Genomic DNA, 20275 nt, shown 5'->3' with positions numbered 1-20275 from the left:
CTATATGTAAATTTCAATTGAATGTACACAATCATTACATCATTGCATAAAGGGTTGTATGCCCGAGTAGTCACATGACAGATGTGACACTGTAGTGTCTGTATAGACAGGTTTTTTTGGTTTTTTTTTCATTTCGAAGCATGTGAGAGATACATGCAATCTTACTGGGTTGGTCTTTTCATTATAATGTCATTCATCCACATTATAAGCAGAGTGTATGTATTTTTGAATGCCTTTAGCACACAGGAATCTTTGAATCAGTTGTTCTGATAAATGCTCAGTTAACATTTTTTTGGTTTGAATATTGCAGAGTAACATCTTGCCAGCTAGTCTCTAATGCCACCTGTGGATCTATATCTGAGATCCATGTTCTCTTGACAGTTGTCACATGACCAGCTTGAGCCGTGCAGGTAGACGTACATGTACTTATAACTAAGCTATCGCTTTTTTTCAGCTTTAAGTGAAGGTTTTACGGGCATGTCATCAGTTGTTTTCTTCATGGTTTTCAAAACATGAAGGAATTTCACTACAATTTCACTAGCAAATTAATGTCTTCTTTAACAACCCTATGATGAAAAACAAGGTGTGTTCTCACAAAAAAATGGATCAATTTTGACCGGTGTAATGTTAGTTTCAATTATTTAGTCTGTGACTAACCTACTTTATCCCACTTTTGTCCTTACATATTTGTTAGAGATGCTGTATCTGTAGATTTATATTACAAATGGTGCTACTTTTGTAAAAACAAAAGACAAGACCAAAATATACTTTGATGTCTCGATAAAACAGAATCTTGCCAATAACTTTTTGATTACTCGAAGGTCATATTCTGCCTATACAGTTTAGTAACAAGTGGTTTTCTATATTTCAAGAACAGAACATGGATGCTGTTTCATAATCCTGTGATCCAAAATCTTGTTCAAAACATCAGTAAAGCCAAAAGAATGATTTGCTACAAATTTGACCCCCCCAAAAAAAGCTTTGTTGAAATGTGGTGGGTGGTGCATGACAAATGTAAAGACATGTAAATTGGTTGAATCTGTAAAACTTCCACGGTATGGGAGGAGGGTTGTGTTCTGTTTCCTTTTTGTAATCACAAGGCTGTCCTTCAAATTAAAATGCTAGCTCATGTTTTTATTTCGTCAAAATTGTTGTTTCATGAATTGACATTACCTTTTTTGTTTTCCTGCATCGTAAGACTGTTCATTTATTGTGGTTAGCAGTCAAAAACTAGCTGGTGTCTATATTTCCTTTTTTCTTCAACTATTTTTTATTGCAAGGCTGTTACAGTCATTCAGTTCTGTTTGTAAGATCAGTCTTGCAACTGCCAAAGAAAACCAAATTGTGTTTTCTCCTTTTTTAATCTTGAGGCTATAGTCTCGGAATGAGAAAATGGGCCAACTTTGTCCCTTTATTTCACTTTTTTAAATTGCAAGGCTATACTCTTGCTATTGGAAAATGGTCGAAATTTGTCCCCTTTTCACTTTTCTAAATTGTAAGGCTATAGTCTTACAATTTGAAAAAGTCCAAATTTGTCCCTTTTTTTAAATCACAAGGCTATACTCTTGCTATTGGAAAATGGTCAAAATTTGTCCCCTTTTTTCAAATTGTAAGGCTATAGTCTTACGATTTGAAAAAGTCCAAATTTGTCCCTTTTTTTAAATCACAAGGCTATACTCTTGCTATTCGAAAATGGTCAAAATTCGTCCCCTTTCTTTCTTTTCTTAAATTGTAAGGCTATAGTCTTACGATTTGAAAAAGTCCAAATTTGTCCCTTTTTTTAAATCACAAGGCTATACTCTTGCTATTCGAAAATGGTCAAAATTCGTCCCCTTTCTTTCTTTTCTTAAATTGTAAGGCTATAGTCTTACGATTTGAAAAAGTCCAAATTTGTCCCTTTTTTTAAATCACAAGGCTATACTCTTGCTATTCGAAAATGGTCAAAATTCGTCCCCTTTCTTTCTTTTCTTAAATTGTAAGGCTATAGTCTTACGATTTGAAAAAGTCCAAATTTGTCCCTTTTTTTAAATCACAAGGCTATACTCTTGCTATTCGAAAATGGTCAAAATTCGTCCCCTTTCTTTCTTTTCTTAAATTGTAAGGCTATAGTCTTACGATTTCAAAATGGTTCAGATTTGTCCCTTTTTCACTTTTAATCTTAAGGCTATAGTCTTGTTGTTGAAAATGGTGCAAATTTGCCCCCTTGTTTTCACTTTTTTAAATTCTAAGGCTATAGTCCTGCAATTGAAAAATGGTCCAAATTTGTCCCTTTTTTCATTTTTTTAAAAACTGTAAGGCTATAGTCTTCCCGTTGGAAAATAGTCCAAATTTTTCCCCTTTTTTTCACGTTTTTTAATTGTAAGGTTATAGTCTTGCAATTGGAAGATTGGCAAAAATTTTCTGCTTTCCCCCACTGTTTTTTTTTTAATAACAAGACTATAGTCTTGTACTTGTTGAGTTTTCAAAAATGACAAGGCTAACAATAAGACAATTGAAAGCAGTATTCTTGGATTTTATTTCAACTTTCACAAATGAATTGGTTTGAATTTGTAGCCTTAAAATGATCTTTATATTTCCAGAACACCCAGATTGAACAATTAAAAATTATTCCTAATCATGACGAGGGTACAATATTACAGTGCAATCTCAGGGCCAAAATGTACTTTTTCTTTTTCAAATAGCCAAATGAAGACATTCATGGTTTGATTATCAAAGAACAACTTGAAAATAACCCCAAATAGCAAGGCCATAGCCTTGTGTTTTGAAATTTTTGTTCAAAATGAACTTTACCAAGCAGTGTTTTTTTAAACTAGTGCGAATATTATCCCAAAACACAAACATTCTACACTGCAAATAATTCACACTTTTCCATGGAAAATTATGTAATACAGCATATTTTTCACATAGATGTGAGTCAAGTTAATACCGAGATTGAGACAATAGCTACATCTGGCAACTTGTAGACCAAAAATGCATCTTTTGTAGTATATATATATTACATAAAGCTTCCAGAGAGATTTGCTGAATAAGTTTATTTTCAAGGTTATATTCACACATGAAAATCCTAAAACTTTTTGTACTCCATTTCAAATGTGAGACAGCAAAATCGATTTTTTTCAATCTTGGTGTCTCACAAGATTTCCTATTTTCACGTAAAATAATAGTACAGGGATAAAAGACAGTTTGGGCAAACAGAAAATGCGCACACATATCCATATCTTTTTGGCTGATGACATCATCACTTTAGCCTGTATTGTTATACATAATGCAGAGAAGCCCAACAGACGACATTTGGAAGCAACCTTGGTACACAACTGGTACGTATGAAGTTTCGGCTTTATACACCACATTAGTACCAAGCTGTATTCCTAAAAAGAAAAATTTCTTACCTGCATGACACCTGATGCATCGTTTGTTCAGTTAGCAAGGCCTTTGAGTTCAATTTAGGGTGAATAAATTTTGTTTTTGAAAAACTCGGCACAACTAATGTTGCTACGTGCATTATCACGTATGGACATGCTACGTTGCTACGTATGGACATGCTACGTTGCTACGTATGGACATGCAAGTTGCTACGTATGGACATGCAAGTTGCGCCGAAACAAAATTTGTGCAACTTTATGCAAAGCCATGTATATGTTGTGCCATGCAGGTACAAATACAGAAACAAATTAACTTGGACACCCAAACTGTCTAAAAACAAAGTCCAGCAATGCAGAGCAGAGAAGGGTTTATTTGATGAAGATCCAGTTTTTAAACTACAAGACATATGACATACTAACAGATTTGGTACCTCCGTAAGGCTTGCACGACTATTGTGAAGCAATTTCATACCCGTATGCTGGCCCTTGCTTTGTCCAGGATGTCTTTACGCATCTTGGGATAGTTAGGATGATTCGCTAGGACCTTGTGGCAGATATCGATGGCATCAACATAGCGTTTTGCCTTCAGGTAGTTAAATGCCAACTTGTAACCTGTAACAAGGTGAAGAAGGCAGTAAGGATTGTGGTGGTATCAATCAAGTATGTGATTTACTTCTATTAAACATCCCACTGCACATTTCAAGCATCACTTTCACCAATGTCATGATTTTGTTACCGACAAAATTCTGCACAAAATGACCAATGTTTCCTGCTGACAGTGCTACTGTTGGGTACTGGTCAATCTGTGTGATTGCTTGATCTCTGCACAATCAGTTGATCTTGCTGTATGATTTATCGATAGTTTCACCTTCAGATGATGGCCTTTTGCACAGGTAATGTACAGTTGTGGAAGACTGTTTCAAATAGGGAAGTAAAGTCAGAGATTTCATACAGGATCAACTGATGGTGCAAGGCAATTGTGCTGATCAACAGATCATGCCTAACACAGAGCCTCAAATTCTACGTAATATGCAAGGAGCATACGTTTTTGGCAAATTGGACCCAGACAGTAGAGCAGACAGTCAGATCCCTTTTCATGTGGTTACTTACCAATGTTTGGATTGTTCTGGTTACCATACTTCCAAGCTTTCTCATAGTTTCCAGCTGCATCATGATAAGATTGCTCCTTCTCCATAATGAAGCCAAGATACTCATAGGCCTTGCAACATGACTACAATATGACAACAACAAAAAATCAAAATTATAGCGGCAATAACACATTACGGCCCAATTTCACTACACTGCTATCCGTTAAGCAAATGTCTGCTAAACATAGCACAAAAATTTGCTTAACATCTTGCTGCAGGGGGACCCATTTTCGAACACAAAGGCTTTATAGACAAAGTCAGGGAGCCCGAACCCGGGACAAAAGAGCTGGGCCTTGTAACAAAAGACCGTGCTCAGCACAAAAGACTGAGCTGCTGGGCATTACTGACATTTTTTTTCACTCTCAGTAGTAAAGATAATCCGGCCTTGTTTTGAAACAGTGTATCACGGTTTGAGGTATTTAGTGCGAGCCACACAGCACTGCTGCACGCTAATCTGACCCATATTGAAAAGAGGTCAGCAGCGCACTGTGCCAGGTTCGTGAACAAAAGAAAGTTTTATAACACTACACAATCTGGGCTCTTTTTACAAGGCTGCAGGCCTGGCTCAAATACTCGGGCATCAATAGATTTTGTCTGTCAGACTAAAGTGGCCACCAGACAGTAATTCGTGTGGGTGTAAATGTGCATTAATTGAAATGATGAATTTTTGATGATTTTCGAAAACTGAACATCTTGAAATTCGCCCGTATGTGTGCACTGTATTTTTCAAACCACCCAGCAGCATGTGGTTAATGCTTTGCTTAGCACAAAAATTGCACAGGCATTGTTACATTACTGAGTGAGCAAATGTTTCCTCCAAGGTAAGTGTACTTTTTGTCGTGCTTACTGCTTATAATCTCCACTGTCAGCAGTAAGCATGCCTATGTTAGCGTAAATTTGTGTGCTTAGCACCTTGAAATTGGGCTCTGTTCAGAAGTACAATGGCTTTTTGACTGACACACCAATAGCTGAGTTCCCAAGCTTTCAATTATGCCACCAGAAATGTTAGGCTGCTGCCCAGGGCTTTACAAATTGCCTTAACAAAACTGAACTTCCCTGATGAACCGTATGCATGGAAAGAAAAAAAACATACTTTTAATACAAGATAAATGTGACATTTTCTGTCAAAACCAGATACTTATGGTCAGTTTGAAATGCAAAAAAACAACCCCAAAACATTTTTTTACCTATCTAATCAAAACCTTGCAATGGGCTTACGATGGTCTATTTCAAAAATAAAAACCATCTGTGCAGGGAAGATCCATATTTTAACCACATAGGAAAGTTTTTTTCAACTACACGTACCTGAATTGCTGGTATTTGGACTATTTGGAAATAGTTTTACCTGGTTATGTTGGAGACATTTCCGGAGTAGTTCAGTGGCCATATCATACTTGCCAGAGTTGATGTAAATATCAGCAAGCAATAGCCAGCTCTTCTCAAACTCTTCTGCATCCTGAGTCATAAAAACCAAAGTTAATACAAATGAAAATAACAAAAACCTGTCTTGGATCTGATAGAATTGAACTGACTTAATGTGGGCTAGCTACATGAATGACACCGGGTCCACACAATAGACCGTATTTACGGGAGACCCAATTTCAATCGTATTCCTGAACATATTGTATACATTGGAAACTCTTAATGGGATGGTACCAGGTGATTTGGGGGGGGGTCAGAATGAAATCTAAAATAGAGTCTGGTTCTTGAAATTTAACATCTTCAAATGAATACACTACTTTGAAATTTGGTCAGATTGTGACTTCCAAACTTGACCCTCAGACGTCAGTTTCATGAATTTTGTCAGTCAAGATGAGACTCCAGTTCAATACAGATTATTTTTAAAGGAAAAATGTATGTCTAATGTGAAACCAAAGGGTGGTGGATTTTTACTTTATTCAAATAGTAACAATAACAGTGTTGTGGTCAGGTACTTTTCGAGCAAGGAGTGGGAGGATTTCAAGGGTAGTCTACAGCTTATTTCTCACCACAGGATTCCAGTTCATCTTAGCAATTCGCTTGAGTTGATTACGAGCCCTTGGTGTCTGCTTTAATATCATGTAAGCTGTGGCCACTCCAAACAGAGCCGGTACATTCTCTTTCTACAGGATAATAATGATTGAAAAGTCAGAAATATTTCACATTATCATTGTCATACGGACCTTTCACAAGTTGAATCTTTTCTCCATTTATTTGAAAACATATTTAAGCACTTGCCGCCGGGGGTTGCCGGTACCAGACACATATGCTTTATATGCGTGGCTGGTGTTTCGGAAATTAGAGAAAGGGAACTGGGCCTTGTAACAAAAGACCGTACTTGGAACAAAAGACCAGGCTGCTGTGCATTATCAACATTTTCTCACTCTCAAAAGTGGAGATAATCCAGCCTTGTTTTGAAACAGTATACCAAAGTTTGGGGCATTGAGAGCGAGCGTATTACCACTGGGGACAAAAGCTCTCCACCACTGCAGCGATGAGCCACACAGTACCGCTGCACGCTAATCTGGCCCCTATTGAAAAGAGGTCAGCAGCGCACAGTGCCAGTTTCATGAACAAAAGAAAATTACATAACACCGCACAATCTGGTCTCTTTTTACAAGGCGGCAGGCCCAGCTGAAATACTCCAGTGTCAATAGATGTTGTCAGTCAGATTAGAGAGAAACCAGATAGTCCTTCGTGTGGGTTTAAGTGGCCAGTAAATGAAGATATGAATTTTGAAAGAATTTTGAAAACAGAAAAAAATGAAAATTATCCCGTCCCAGCATCATCAACATTCATAAATGCCCCCAGCCCGAAGTGGTTAAGTTACTAGTTAGAAGGACAAAACTTTCTAAAGTGTCAAGCCCTACCTCACTAGTTGCCAACTCCATAAATGATGACAAAGCTTTCTCTATGTTTGGTTTGGACTTGGAAGCCATAAGGACATAGTTCTCCATGATCTTGGAGTCATCAGATCCTGGTTGAGGCTTCAATTCCTACAAAGACAGAAAACAGGTGAGTTTCTACACATCACAAGGAGCACGTTATGATTCACATTAATAGGTCTTCATGTTACATTAACTATCTGAGACACAACACGGCTTTGATGATGTTGCACCCTCCACATAAAAACCAGTAGATTTGGGTTTGTAATGACACTCTTTTAACAACTCAAAGACAGTAACCAATTTAAGTGAGAATGGACAAATATACATCGAAATTAAAAACAAAAATTACGGGGCAGTGTGAAATAGACAGTGAACCTATCTTTGGACAAGTAAAGAGGAACATAAGTTGACCGTGACTGTAAATCATGGTATATTCCATTTTAGAAGTGACACTATTAGTAGAAAAAACACAAGGTTATTTCTTTACCTTGATGAGTTTTTCGGCCGTTCTGACAGCCATCTGCTCTGAATCTGCTTTCTCTGAAGCACTCCTACAAAAAATAAACGACCAACGTCAGAAACAATGCCAGTGTGTCAAGCATCTTTCATCTTGCAAGGTTTAGCATATATTTCGTCATTTTAGACAAGATTTATAGACAAGACACAGAGTATAAGGAGTTCAAGATCTACTTACATAGCATCAGTGTTGACATTTTCAAATGTCTCCCCTCCTAGAGTCTCGTTGTCAGGGTTAATGCAGATGTCTATCATGTTACGAACAGCCAAACGACCCCAATCACTGTCCTTGCGTGCCATGTTGAAATGCTTCACAGCTACGTTAGGATTACCAATATACCTACATAAATCACAAGAAATGGAGATCAAAAGGGAACATCAAAATAAAGTAAAAGTGTTCAGATGGTAAATACATAGATACATGTACTCGGAAAACTTGCAAAACATTTCACTTCAAGTTGGCAAAAGATGATTTTGTGTTCCTGAGCAAGACAGTTCACAATCGCTTTCCTTCCCATCCACTGGAGATGTGTTAGCTACTGACCATTCATACAGGCCTTTGCAGTAGTTGAAGCCAGGGTCCATGGAGGCTCTAGACGAAGCCTTCTCAGCTTGCTCCAAGAATTGAGCTACATCCTCCAACTTGCCCGCACGACGGAGTAGATCAACCAGTCGAGACAAGGCCTCATAATGGTCTGAAATTACCCAACAAGCCACCATCAGTCACCTTATGGTGAATCTTTTCGTCTACATAAACACCACCATGTTCACTTGGCTTGAGCTCATCTATGTAAAAACCTTGTAGTCTAGGAACACAATCTAATGACAAGGCAGACTGTGCATACCCATGGATTGGCTACCATGGCCCCTTCTAGCAATAATTGAGTATAAACACAGATTTTAGAACACAAATCCTGATGAGAGTACTTTAATACCTGGTGATCTTTGAAGTAACTGCTGGAAATGGAATGTTGCTTGTTCATACTCTCCCTTCCTGAACATTAAATCAGCCATCATCTGTCAATGAATACAAGAATTGCATTTCTTAAATTGGAAAAGTTTTTTGAAGATTCTTGGAGGGACACAGTAAAGGCGACTGGGTACGTCGGAATAAGCATACACCTTAGCAACATCGATAGGCAATACACCTAGGCAATATACCTTGGCAATTAAACTGTCATGGCTGTTGGCTCAAAACAGCTCCAATGATCATAAGAATATAAATCATTACTGCAAAGATCAATGCTGCATCACAGGAAACTCAACCCCTTCCCCCCAAAAACCAACTTTTGGTTTACTTTTTAATCCACGACTGATCATCATCCACACTTTAATTAAGATGACAAAAACACCATCACTTTAACTCTATCTTGTTTTCAGATTCATGTGGATCTTAAATCTACTCTTAACACTAGAATTTCAAATTCAAATTTAAAAACAACATTTATTTCCATACTTTCATTAAAATACGAATCAAGAATACACGTAATATGAATACGAGCCATAAATACAATGTAATATAATAAGAGAACATAGACAAAACCCGAAAAGATAGAAAGAATTTAAATGCTTATCTGAGAGTCATACCACAGTGGCATTATCATTCTCTTTATCTCCTTGGAGTAACTGGACTAGTTGATGTTGGCAGGCATCTAACTCATCCGTTGCCAGGTAGAGTCGAGCCAACTCCAGCATGGCTTTACCATCACTCTCTGTATACACCAAGGCTTCCTTGTATAGCTTGATAGCTCGGTCGTAGTCTCGTTGGGAAGCATGGTGTTCAGCCATCTGGAAGCAGATGCTGCAGCAAGAAGATAGATTCACCTGAAGCTCATGGTTTGACTCTTCAACCTTTCCTCTCAGCCCCAAGCCCCTCCCCAATGTTCCCCAATGTTTACCACTCAGAACTGAAGAGAGTTCCAACTGTCATACTTCTATCTATTACTGTAAATGTACAGCTTACAACACCTCTAGAACAAACTAGCCACCCCTCAATGAAAGTAGACGGTGTGGTAAACTATGTCTGACCTTCCTGTTCATCAATGGATAGTTCCTAAACTGACCTTGTAGCAAGAGCTTTCTGAGAGGTGACAGCATCTGGCTGTTCTACTTGTACACGTTTCAGTATTCTGCAAAGAGATTTTACAATGCCGCATTAAATCAAAAAGAAATTCATACGAATCCTTTTTTTCTGTCTACAAAATAGAACATACACTGAAAACAGTTTTGTTTTTTTTTTCAAAGCCGGTTTATACTTCAGGCAAATGTGAAGCCAAAGCGAATATGACGTCACAGAAGATTTGCAGCAAATGTTTGCCAAATTGAAATGTGTTCCACTTTTACATCAAGAATTTGCATTTGTGTTTGCTTTCGTACCGAGTATGAACAGGTCAGTTTTTACCTGGCTTGCGTATCTCTGGCCTTGGTCAGAGCCAACATGGAGTCTTCCATCTTGTTGGCATGGCGATGAACTTTGGCCAGCATCACTAATAACTTACAATCATCCATCATTGTGGACACATCGTTAGCTGAAAAGAGACAAGAAACAACAACTACCTGAAAAAAAATCTTTGGAGATGTCATTCAATAAATCTCCAAGGGTCCTGGAAATTATTGGTTTACAAGACCATTTCATGTAATGAAAGTTCCAGTAATATTATGGTCCTATTACGGCACTTCAAAAATCTGAGATTTCTTGATTAACTAATTGGCACACTCACCAGATTCGTGATCTAAAGCTGTTCTTAGAACCTTCTCTGCTTTGTCAAAGTGTCGTAGCTTCAGCAACAAGTTGGCCAGATCATGACGAAGAAAACCCTGCCCTCCTGTCTTCAATGCTGCCTCGTAATAATTGATTGCCTAAATGATAACAGGTTCATTATATCCAAGGATGGTTCATTATATCCAAGGATGGTTCATTATGTCCAAGGATGGTTCATTATAGTCCTATTGGATGCACTCTGTCACTTTAGACCAAATCCACTGATTTTTATAACTATATTTTCCATTTAAGCTGAAAGAAAATAAATTCCCATGACCTACAAAAATAACCCATGAAGACAAGGCTCCAATCAATCAGTACATCTCTTACCTTTGTATATTGGTGGGTCTTGATCAGTGCTGATCCAATCTTACTAGCGAGGGCGCTATCACGTGGGTTCTTCTTCAGTGCAACTTCGTAGATCTCAATAGCCTTTTCTGGCTCTTGAATATTCATGTAAGCATCACCAAGGAGAAGGGAGGTCTCAGGACTACTCTGCTTCTCAACCAGTTCCCTGTCAAAGGTTACAGATCAAAGGTTACCTTTAGAGAATTCTGACCACAGCTATCATTTGTATGTTTGAATGTAAGGCAATAGATTAGGAAGTTTAAACAAAGAACTGTTGTGTCCAGTGTTTTCTATGCTTTTCAGGTAATATAATGACAGAAAGGCAAGTTAACAAGCAATAAAATCCTGTCAGCAGAGCTTTGACTTGTCCAGAGTTAGTGTAAGTATTGTAAATGTTGACAATAAACAGCTACTTAACACCCACTACCTGCGTCATGGATTGAGTTACCTACCTGTAACAGCCTGCATACAGCCGTTTGTCTTTGCGATGATTCAGGTAGATGTCTGCCATCTTGACTCGAGCTTGAACAAAGTAACTGCAGAAAGAAGAGTTATCAACGGCAAGTATGGGGTGTGGTTAGGTGTCAGATTCATGTTTTCTCAGATCTTAGAATGCAGTCCTTACGAGTCTAGGTTAGATACTTTGTGATTCGATCTGTTCATGAAAAGTCACTTCACTTTAAATGTTCATCTTCTGAGATTTAAATGTCAAATGCGAGGCTGTTAGCTACAATTTGTGTCATGAAAAAGGAACGTCAAGTCAGACTGACATCAACAATAGGAAGCCATATTGGATACTATTAAACCTGATCCCTTACCTTTGGTTAGGACCAACATTCCTGAGCATAGACAGAGCAAGTTCTGTATCCCCTCTGGCCAAAGCCAGGTCAGCATTGGCGATAGTCACCCGTACTTCCTCTGGTGTACCACTGAACTCATTGATGGCATCTTGCATCACCTTAGCTGCCTCATGCTACAAAAGGAAGGAGAGGTTGCATCATCATTTTGTAAGGTTGGAAGTGCAGAACCCAGGAATCTAACAATATCACAGATATTTCCTTCTAACACCTGTCACGCCTCGAGTAGCGTTACACTGTACAATGTTTTAGATTCACTGGATGAAAGTAACAAACTACAAAAAAGTACCACTGTGCTTGAAATGTATACAAAGGAGCAATTGCTATAAATATGTTGCTTAGGGACACAAACAAGACTTGACACCATTACCTGTGCATCGGTCAGTCTATATGCCTCAGCTAGCTCCAAGTATACCGACACCCTGTCTGTGGTCGAGATGGGGAGGGCCTTACTGCCCCTTTTGGAGGCGGAGGCCGCCCTCTGTTTGACTCCTGGTAGCTGCATGGCGCTCTGCAGTGTCTTGATGCACTCGTCCAGTTGATTCATCTTACGTTGGGCCTTAGCTTTGATCATATGATACAGCGGCATTTCTCGCACCTAAACACAATGAGTACATTGTTGCATGATAGAGATTTAAGCAGGAGAAATCTTCAACCAACTTATTAATCCTTATCAATTCCACATTAACCACACTAATTCAGTTTATCACTCTCACAGGTATTTGCATAAAACCAAACTGAACATGTTACCTTACTGGCATGGACAATGAAACATTATTCACTACCCTCAGGTATGTGAAAAAAATCCTATACAAATAAGAGAAGTATTTCTACCTTAAGCTACAGATCTTGCTTTATGAAGTCAAGCAGTCACAGGAGTGAAAGTGAAAGGGATTACCTCAAAGTTGTAGCTCAATCCCATCTCAAGCGATTGCGAGGACTGCTTGTAATTGCCAGCATGTAGGTGAATCTATAAGGATCAATAGGCAGTGGATTATTCCAGGAGAAAGAAATTGAGAACTCAATGAAAACTTTGTAAAAGTAGCCAAGTGACCTTTCAGATGCTACAACATGCCTAACTATTGAGACTAACTATTTTTCTCGGCGGTTATGTGAAAGTGATGATTACAATATAGTCAATAATTCAGTCTGTTACAAAGCAATCCTTTATATGGACATCACAATGCAAAATGCATTCTCTGTCACCTGACCCTGGTAAGCTTCGCTGCAAAGCAAATCAGACATCTGCACTAACATGCAGGAGGTCAAAGGTTCAAACCCTACCCAAGTCTCCTTTCATCTGGCTCTAGTAAGCTTCATAGTAAAGTGATTCAGACATCAATGCTAGCAAATACGTGGTATGGGTTCAAATCCTACCCAAGCCTTCTGTCATCTAACTCTGGTTAGCTTTATAGTAAAGTGCTTTAGACATCTGTACTAGCAAGCAGAGGTCATGGGTTCAAACCCAACCAAAGCATCCCATCCTCTAATATTTCAGTAACTAGGAGAACACTAAGCCATCCTTATACCTGTGCCATGAGGAGGTGAGCATCAGCAAACTGGGGGTTACGATCAAGACAATGCTGAAGACTGCTCTGAGCCATGTCAATCTGACCAGACAGGAATCGAATGCGACTCAAGATATGCAAGGCTTCCAGTAAGCCAGGCATAGCCTTAGTGATGGGTTCTAGAATGGAAGCACATCGGCTGAGGATGGGGCTTACTGGCTGGCCAGGTGCCTGGGGCTGTAACAAAGAGAAAACAATAGAAAAAAAACACCATGGATGGATGTTTCAAGGCCTTCAACTTTTCAAATTCAGATGATTAATGACTTGTTTGGCAAATCTTTGAGTTTGTTTACCTCAGTGGGAGCAAAGGCTAGATACTCCTTGACCAACTCCAGCACAAAGTCTGGATTCATCTGGGTATAGTAGTCCATCCCGAGGGGAATCCCCTTCAGAGCTGTAAAGTGGGTAGTGCTAGCCTCATTGAGTAGAGCCACTACCTCCTCTATAGGCTTGGCTCGTTTGTGGGCAAGTATAGCACGAAGGAATAGGATGTCCTGTAGGAGACACCAGTAAAGCAAAATATCATACACTACCAGTATGACAGGAACAAAATACTTCATGAGTTTCTGAGGCCATCCCTTGACTAACCATCATCAAATGGCAGGGTGCCAGTGTTTCTTACCGCTGATTTGCCGATGGATTCCTGGATCTCGCTAAGAAATTCCAACTGTTGTTCAGCATCATCGAGATGATCCTCTAATAGCTGGCACTTGATGATACCTGGAGGAAATCAATAAGGAGAAGATATACAGACTGGTCTTACATGCTTTCAATACAGGGCAAGCTCGGGCATGAACTATAGTTCGACCATTAGTCAGATGCTTTTTAACAATTCACATTCAATTAAGTTACAGTCCAACGACCCTAGTTGGCCTATTTTTAAAAATCTCATCATTACGCACATTACACCGTTGGCTGCAAATTTTACAGCGTACATGGTCATCGAAATCTCGTAGAATTATTTTTATGTGAATGGTTCCCTCTGTAATGTTAAATGAAATTGGCTAGTGATAACCAGCCTTTGGCCTAGAGCAATCACTTACTCAACCTGTGATTTATGTTCTCACCTGTAAGTGCAGCCACACTGGTTTCATCTAACTTCATGGCGTTACGGTAGAACTTCATAGCTTCCTTGGGTTTATTCTTAAGCAGCAGCTGGTAACCCAATTCTGTCTTATATTCTGCATTGTTAGGCTCCAGTGCTACGGCACGCTCAACCATTGTAGATGCTTGCTGTAGGACTTGAGCGTTACGACCACACTGAGAAAAAAGAATCAAGTAAGTTATAGTGATCAATTAAGGGGGTACGCATACTTTGGAAATACCAGGTATTTTTTCTATTATCAAGTGCGTGATAAAACTGACGATGCCACACAATGATGTGCTCCGGGAGGAGAGGCAATTTCAGGCATTTCTCATCCATATAAAGGACATTTTGACAAATTTAGAATTTGATTAAATTTAGAAAAGAAAACAGGAGTATCTTTAACTAGGACGTTGGGAGCTAGACCTTCTTTTTATGAGCTAGGGGTCAAGTTTAAGCCCCTTAACCCCCTAGATGAGGTTAAGGAACTGGGAAGTGTAAATACAAGGAAGTTGATGGAGACAGCTAAACTCACCACTCTACTGTAGACTAATGACAGGTGCCAATAGATGTAGCCATTCTTGGGTTCAAATCGATCCAGCAATTGGATCAACTCACCCAGGCGAAGCACAGCCTAAAATCATCAATAATCAATCATGTCATACTTTGCAAATGAGGGTCATGAGTTTGCTTCAAGTTGCTCATTTATATTTGGGATTTTTTTAAAAACATTACCGGATACCTTTAAAGTGACTAAGACAATGTCAATTTATTTGTCAAAGCTCTTAAGGATGCTGGTCTTTGTAGTTGAAGCTGATTTGTCAAGGTACAAATTGGTTTCCAGTGGAATGAACTGTATGTCAACTCCACTGGAAGGCTTTGTTCTCAGGTTTATTTTTTTTCTGGGATTACCTCTTCGTAGTTTCCGTCCCTGCATAATAGATGTAGGATCTCCATTCTGATGGCTTCAAAGCAGTTAGACTGCTGACTCAATGCCCTGCAAGAATCAAGAGAGCAGGTGGGTCAATGACAGGTGAGCCAGTTTCTTGAACCTACTTGGCAGAGTATTGATAACCTGTTTCTGACAAACTCCAATGTTCCTTTACTTGAATATTTTACCGCAGCACGTTTTGCTCCTTGGAATGGAACACATCTGTCTTCTCTCTCCTCTTACCTTTGAGCTGTCTCCAGGGTCTGTTCCCAATCCTGCAGTGCCATCAGGAGTCGCATCTTCTCAATCAATGCCGGCATGAAGCCGGGGTAGGACACCACAGCTTGGTTGATTTGGTCCAGAGCCCCGCTGTAGTTATGTCTTAGGGTGAAGTAACGAGCCTTGCCTATCAGTGCTTCAACGTTCTTGGATGCACCACTGAAGACATACCAAAAAATCAGTTTCAAATCCCATCAAGAGCTCAAAATGAACAATTCAGCTATAGTCTTCTGCCTTTTACCCAAAGAAAGTGGTTTGTTATTGAGAATTTCTTAATGCCAATACTTCAAGATTTGAAATTTATATCAACAGCCATTCAGATCTTGCAAATGAAAGTTATCCTACCTCAGTGCTTCTTCAAAATATTTGCCCGACTTCTTGACATAAGCATCCCTGCCACAGGTAAGATCAATCCAGCCTCGAAGAACTTGGCCCTGTTCAACAAGAAGAATAAATCCATGAAAGGAGCCCCTTAATCAAACGCTTCACCCCGAATGTCATGGGAAGCATAGCCCTTTTATAGTTTTGGTCAATGATATTGATGTGTCCTCAGAGACTGAATTCTGATTTTTAGAACTTTTCTACTTGAAATGGAACATCAATGCACATAAATGTAACAGTTGAACTACAAACACAATCAATTCCATCCAAGCTCCAGCCCACCTGTTTAGCTCCTTGAGATATCTTCAGCATTCTATCCACATACTCCCTGGCCTTGTCATGTCGTCCTGTGTGCCACAGAAACGTTGCCGCAAAGTACAGCCCCTAAAATGCAACAGCAAACACCCAGCATCATAAGTCAGACCTAGTTTAGGATGTGTCTCTGAACTAGGAACTTTTTTGAAATGTTTCACTCTGTTGAGATCCCTCAGAAATGATGTGGTATCTGCATATTTATGGACAAAAACATCTCAATACCTTCTCCCCTGTCCGTTTTCTCTCTTCCTTCAGTTTGGCATCTAATTCCTGAACTGCTTCTCGATCTGTTTGTGTCAAGACAAAAGTCACAAAATGTGGATTTTAAAAAAAAAGAAAATCAATCTAAGATCTTCATTAACCCTAATCCTCCAGGGTATTTTGGCCAGAAACCCTGCCAGACATCATTGGCCATCATTGGTCTCAACATGGCCAGTTTGTTCAGCTGCTGTTGATTGCCCAGTGCATCAAAGTGCATCAGACTTTGACACCTGTTTCACTGTGCTCCGTCTAGCAGGGTTAGGGTTCAGGCTAAGAATCCTCACTGCTAAAATCAGTTTGGAGATGGTCCCTAACCACAGGGGACTTCACCAAAAAGTCCTGACAATCCTCCCTCTACCAACTAGGACTTACCTACAGTCTTGCACCTCTTGTGAGAGTACATTAGAGCCATGGTGGAACACAGGATCAAGTCAGGCTTGTCTTTGATAGCTTCAAGCTCACGCATACCCTCAGCAATACGATCTATGACAGCCAGATCAAGACAAGACTGCTGAGCTTTCATTAGGGTAGATGTTAGAGTCCAAGGGGATAAGACAGTCATTTAACAACCTTAGTACCCCTAGAAGACTATCTATAATGTATAGTGCAAACATTACACAAATACTGACTGCTTCCAGTGGTATAGTAAAACTAGTCTCCCAAGGTGATCCATGAAGCATTCGCCAAGGCAAATAGTATGCTCCATGGATCACTGAGGGACACTAGTTTTACTATACCAAGAGATAAAGCAGTCAGTGTTTGTTTTATAACACCTCACCCACAGGTTTATGCTAGGAGCAGAAATGCATGCCGGGCTACTATTCATGGTTTCATTGCTAGGGACATAGTTCTTTGGTTGCTACGGGTAGAGTTCTTTTCAAAGCAACGCTGCATGTGTATAGTCTTTTTGAAGTGGTGGTACAAAATAGTAAAACTAGAAAGTGTCACATGACACACTTTTGGCCAATCAAGATGCAGCATCCGTGGGTGAGGTGTTATAAAGTCATACATACAGCAATCACCATACACAATCATCCTTCAAAACAGAAGTATGAATGGGTAATCTACCAATCCCCGGTACATGTACAGTATCCTTGTCAGGTGGGAGCCAAAGCTAGAGACAAAAATCAAGGTCTACAAATGCTCTGTAAAAGCCTTGAGTACTTGCCTTCAAGTATAAGGCCATATGCTTTGAAGAACTGCAATACAGGATCAGCGCCATATTTCTTGATAGCTTCAAGAGCCACTGTCTGCATATGACGATACAGCTTCTCCTGACAATAGTAATTGATAGCAGCCTGGCCAAAACCAAACAGAATAACCCAGTCAGAAAGATGATCTCAACAATCTGAAGAACCTCTTCCATCCATTTTCTAACTGGGTATTTTCCACCTTAAAATCCTTCTACCACAGTATTACCAGAACTGTAGGCCTATTTTCCAGTTTTGCATTCTCCAGAACAGCTTACTTTTGAAACCATTTCCCTGAGAGATAACTATATGCAACATGGCATCAAAAACATTACCAAGCACAAGCAGTTCAAAATGTCAGTCAGTGGAAACTTACAATACTGGACCAAAATAAGAATTGCATTCATTTTTGTATTTTATTTAAGCACAACATTACCAATGTAGTGGCATCAGTGTCTGCCATGCTGATTGTAGATTTCAATGTTTCCAGACAAGTTTCAGGCACACTCCAGCCACTACAAGAACCTGCGCCATTAAATCTGACCCAAAAAAAAGAACGATGTCAGTTTGTATGCACTTATAATGACACAGGCTTACACCCTAACTAAGGTTGGATGATGTTTTGATTCCATTTTAATTAATGCCCAGGGTATCAGTTCATCCTATCATAGCAAACTTCTTTACAACACTTTCTTTTTCGCACTTATATCTGACGGAGGTAGCAGAAATTTGGTTCGCAGTTCGCAGTTATGGGGTTTGTTGTCACTCCATGCTCCAACATTAGTGTGAACTCAAGCAGGGTGTGGTGGTGAACTCCATAGTTCCAGGGGTAGGGCCTAGGTTGACCTAGGCTAAATTATAAAGTCAGGCTACCTACATGTAGCTCCTTTAATTTTCTTCATTGGCAAGATGGCATATACTTGTTACATTTTTCCTCCGTTGGACTGTTCTTCTTTGACTCATGGAACGGGTTACATACACGAACGCTGCTTGACACCCTGTGCACAAACCCAGGCCTTGTATGAGACTGGCAATATGACTGGTCTGAAAAATTTGAAGTGTTTTCCAAATGAATGCCTTCATATTTTCACTGCTAAATTTGACTTTTAAGGAGATTTCATTGCTTTCTGATAGATAAAAGGTTACTGCAGGGAAAATTGGTGGTGTCCTTATATGGAATTCCCCTCTGACTCACTCCCTCAATTGTCACATTTTAGAAACTAAGAGCTTGCCAACAATCCTACAATTGGAAAGAGTTCCATGATCATGATATACGGATGCCGTACTTCCAGAACTGTAAGGTTTATGCAAACCTTAACCCTGATCAGCAGCTTATAACTCCCAGTCCCCTGTACAGTGGCACAAGGGGGTGTGACCTCAATCGTCCAGAGCTAGTTTGGGGGTAAATTTCAGTCCTCCCCTACAAGTCCCATCTTTACCCTCGCTAAAATGATTTTTTTCCACTGCTGCAACGACTGTTTCCAGTAGCCTACGTGTAATGTGTTGTCCAATGAAATGTCCTGTCCACGTGACATGTGAATTAAGAGACTAAGTTGGTGAACGTCACCAACACACCATTCAACTAATAGAAATTTTGCTTTCATTCGAGAGCGAAAGGAAACTGAATAGAATGAGATGGGAGCTATGTTGTAATTGGTGAAGCTGCCACACTGATGACAACAATGACCTTTCAAATGACATGACTGGGTGAGCTAGGCAGGCAGTCATGGACACAGGTGTGGGTACGGAACATTCTAATAAATTTCACCATTTTAAATGGTATAATGTAAATTAACCTCCCTGTCCCATACAAAATTGTATCCCGGGAGACCTCACGAAATTATAGGGGCAAAATCGGTGTAACAGCATAGAAATTTCACACAAACCGAAGTAGCACCGTATGTCGGATAGGCCTATGACAGTTTATGTTGCCATCTGTACCAGTACTAGTAGTAGTACTACTAGTACCTGAGGCAAGTCGTATAAACCTAAGTTATAGTTCTGGAAGTACGGACGCCATTTGAGACCTGTGCACAAACCCTACGAGACTGGTCGGAAAAATTGTGATTTCTAAGTAAACAACTTGTTTTCTTCCTTCCTAAATTGAATTTTTCTGGACGCGTTGTTGGTTTCTGACGGCTAAATACTTGTGGAATGGAAATGTCCAAAGGCCGCTGCGACTAAGCTCGAGCATCGTGGTCGAGAAATTACGGTTAATTTATTCAACATTCCTGACCAAAACAAATCTTTTATGGACGTCAACGTCACCTTTATGATGTACTTACAATCGTGTAGAAAATGTAGAGAGAAAAACAGGCAACTGATGCACAATTACAGTTGATAAATAATGACACTTCAAACGACGTCCCACAACCGCTCCAGCGACTCATTTCTCACGCAAAAATGT

At 39.5% G+C, this 20275-nt stretch overlaps 2 protein-coding genes across 2 annotated transcripts in view; one reads left to right on the top strand and one right to left on the bottom strand.

Annotated features, from left to right (window-relative positions):
* LOC110975741 (neogenin-like) overlaps positions 1 to 4065 on the top strand; it is a 19227-nt gene extending 15162 nt beyond the window's left edge. Inside the window, exon 19 of the mRNA XM_087139997.1 lies at positions 311 to 4065. Coding sequence (XP_086996123.1) covers positions 311 to 315 — 5 coding nt within the window. The 3' untranslated portion in view covers positions 316 to 4065. The remainder of the gene's footprint in view (positions 1 to 310) is intronic.
* On the bottom strand, positions 2492 to 20275 carry ttc21b (tetratricopeptide repeat domain 21B). The gene is made up of 32 exons (XM_022229119.2): positions 20154 to 20275; positions 18305 to 18407; positions 17847 to 17976; positions 17051 to 17161; positions 16640 to 16704; positions 16385 to 16486; positions 16067 to 16155; positions 15686 to 15880; positions 15424 to 15508; positions 15047 to 15145; positions 14495 to 14687; positions 14050 to 14147; positions 13721 to 13921; positions 13389 to 13604; positions 12758 to 12829; positions 12230 to 12457; positions 11821 to 11975; positions 11455 to 11538; positions 10985 to 11168; positions 10614 to 10752; positions 10295 to 10421; positions 9957 to 10022; positions 9481 to 9694; positions 8829 to 8910; positions 8438 to 8588; positions 8072 to 8233; positions 7865 to 7928; positions 7360 to 7485; positions 6499 to 6612; positions 5856 to 5966; positions 4473 to 4593; positions 2492 to 3974 (listed from the first exon to the last, which is right to left on the bottom strand). The coding sequence occupies exons 2-32, from the start codon at positions 18329 to 18331 to the stop codon at positions 3829 to 3831; spliced, it is 3957 nt and encodes a 1318-aa protein (XP_022084811.2). The 5' UTR covers positions 18332 to 18407; positions 20154 to 20275; the 3' UTR covers positions 2492 to 3828.

The sequence above is a fragment of the Acanthaster planci genome, linkage group LG08 (assembly GCF_054643075.1).
Source record: "Acanthaster planci isolate LZ-2023a linkage group LG08, COTS_SCS, whole genome shotgun sequence".
NCBI lineage: Eukaryota > Metazoa > Echinodermata > Asteroidea > Valvatida > Acanthasteridae > Acanthaster > Acanthaster planci.
The sequence above is the reverse complement of the archived record's forward strand: the minus strand, read 5'-3'. Positions and strand labels throughout refer to the sequence as shown.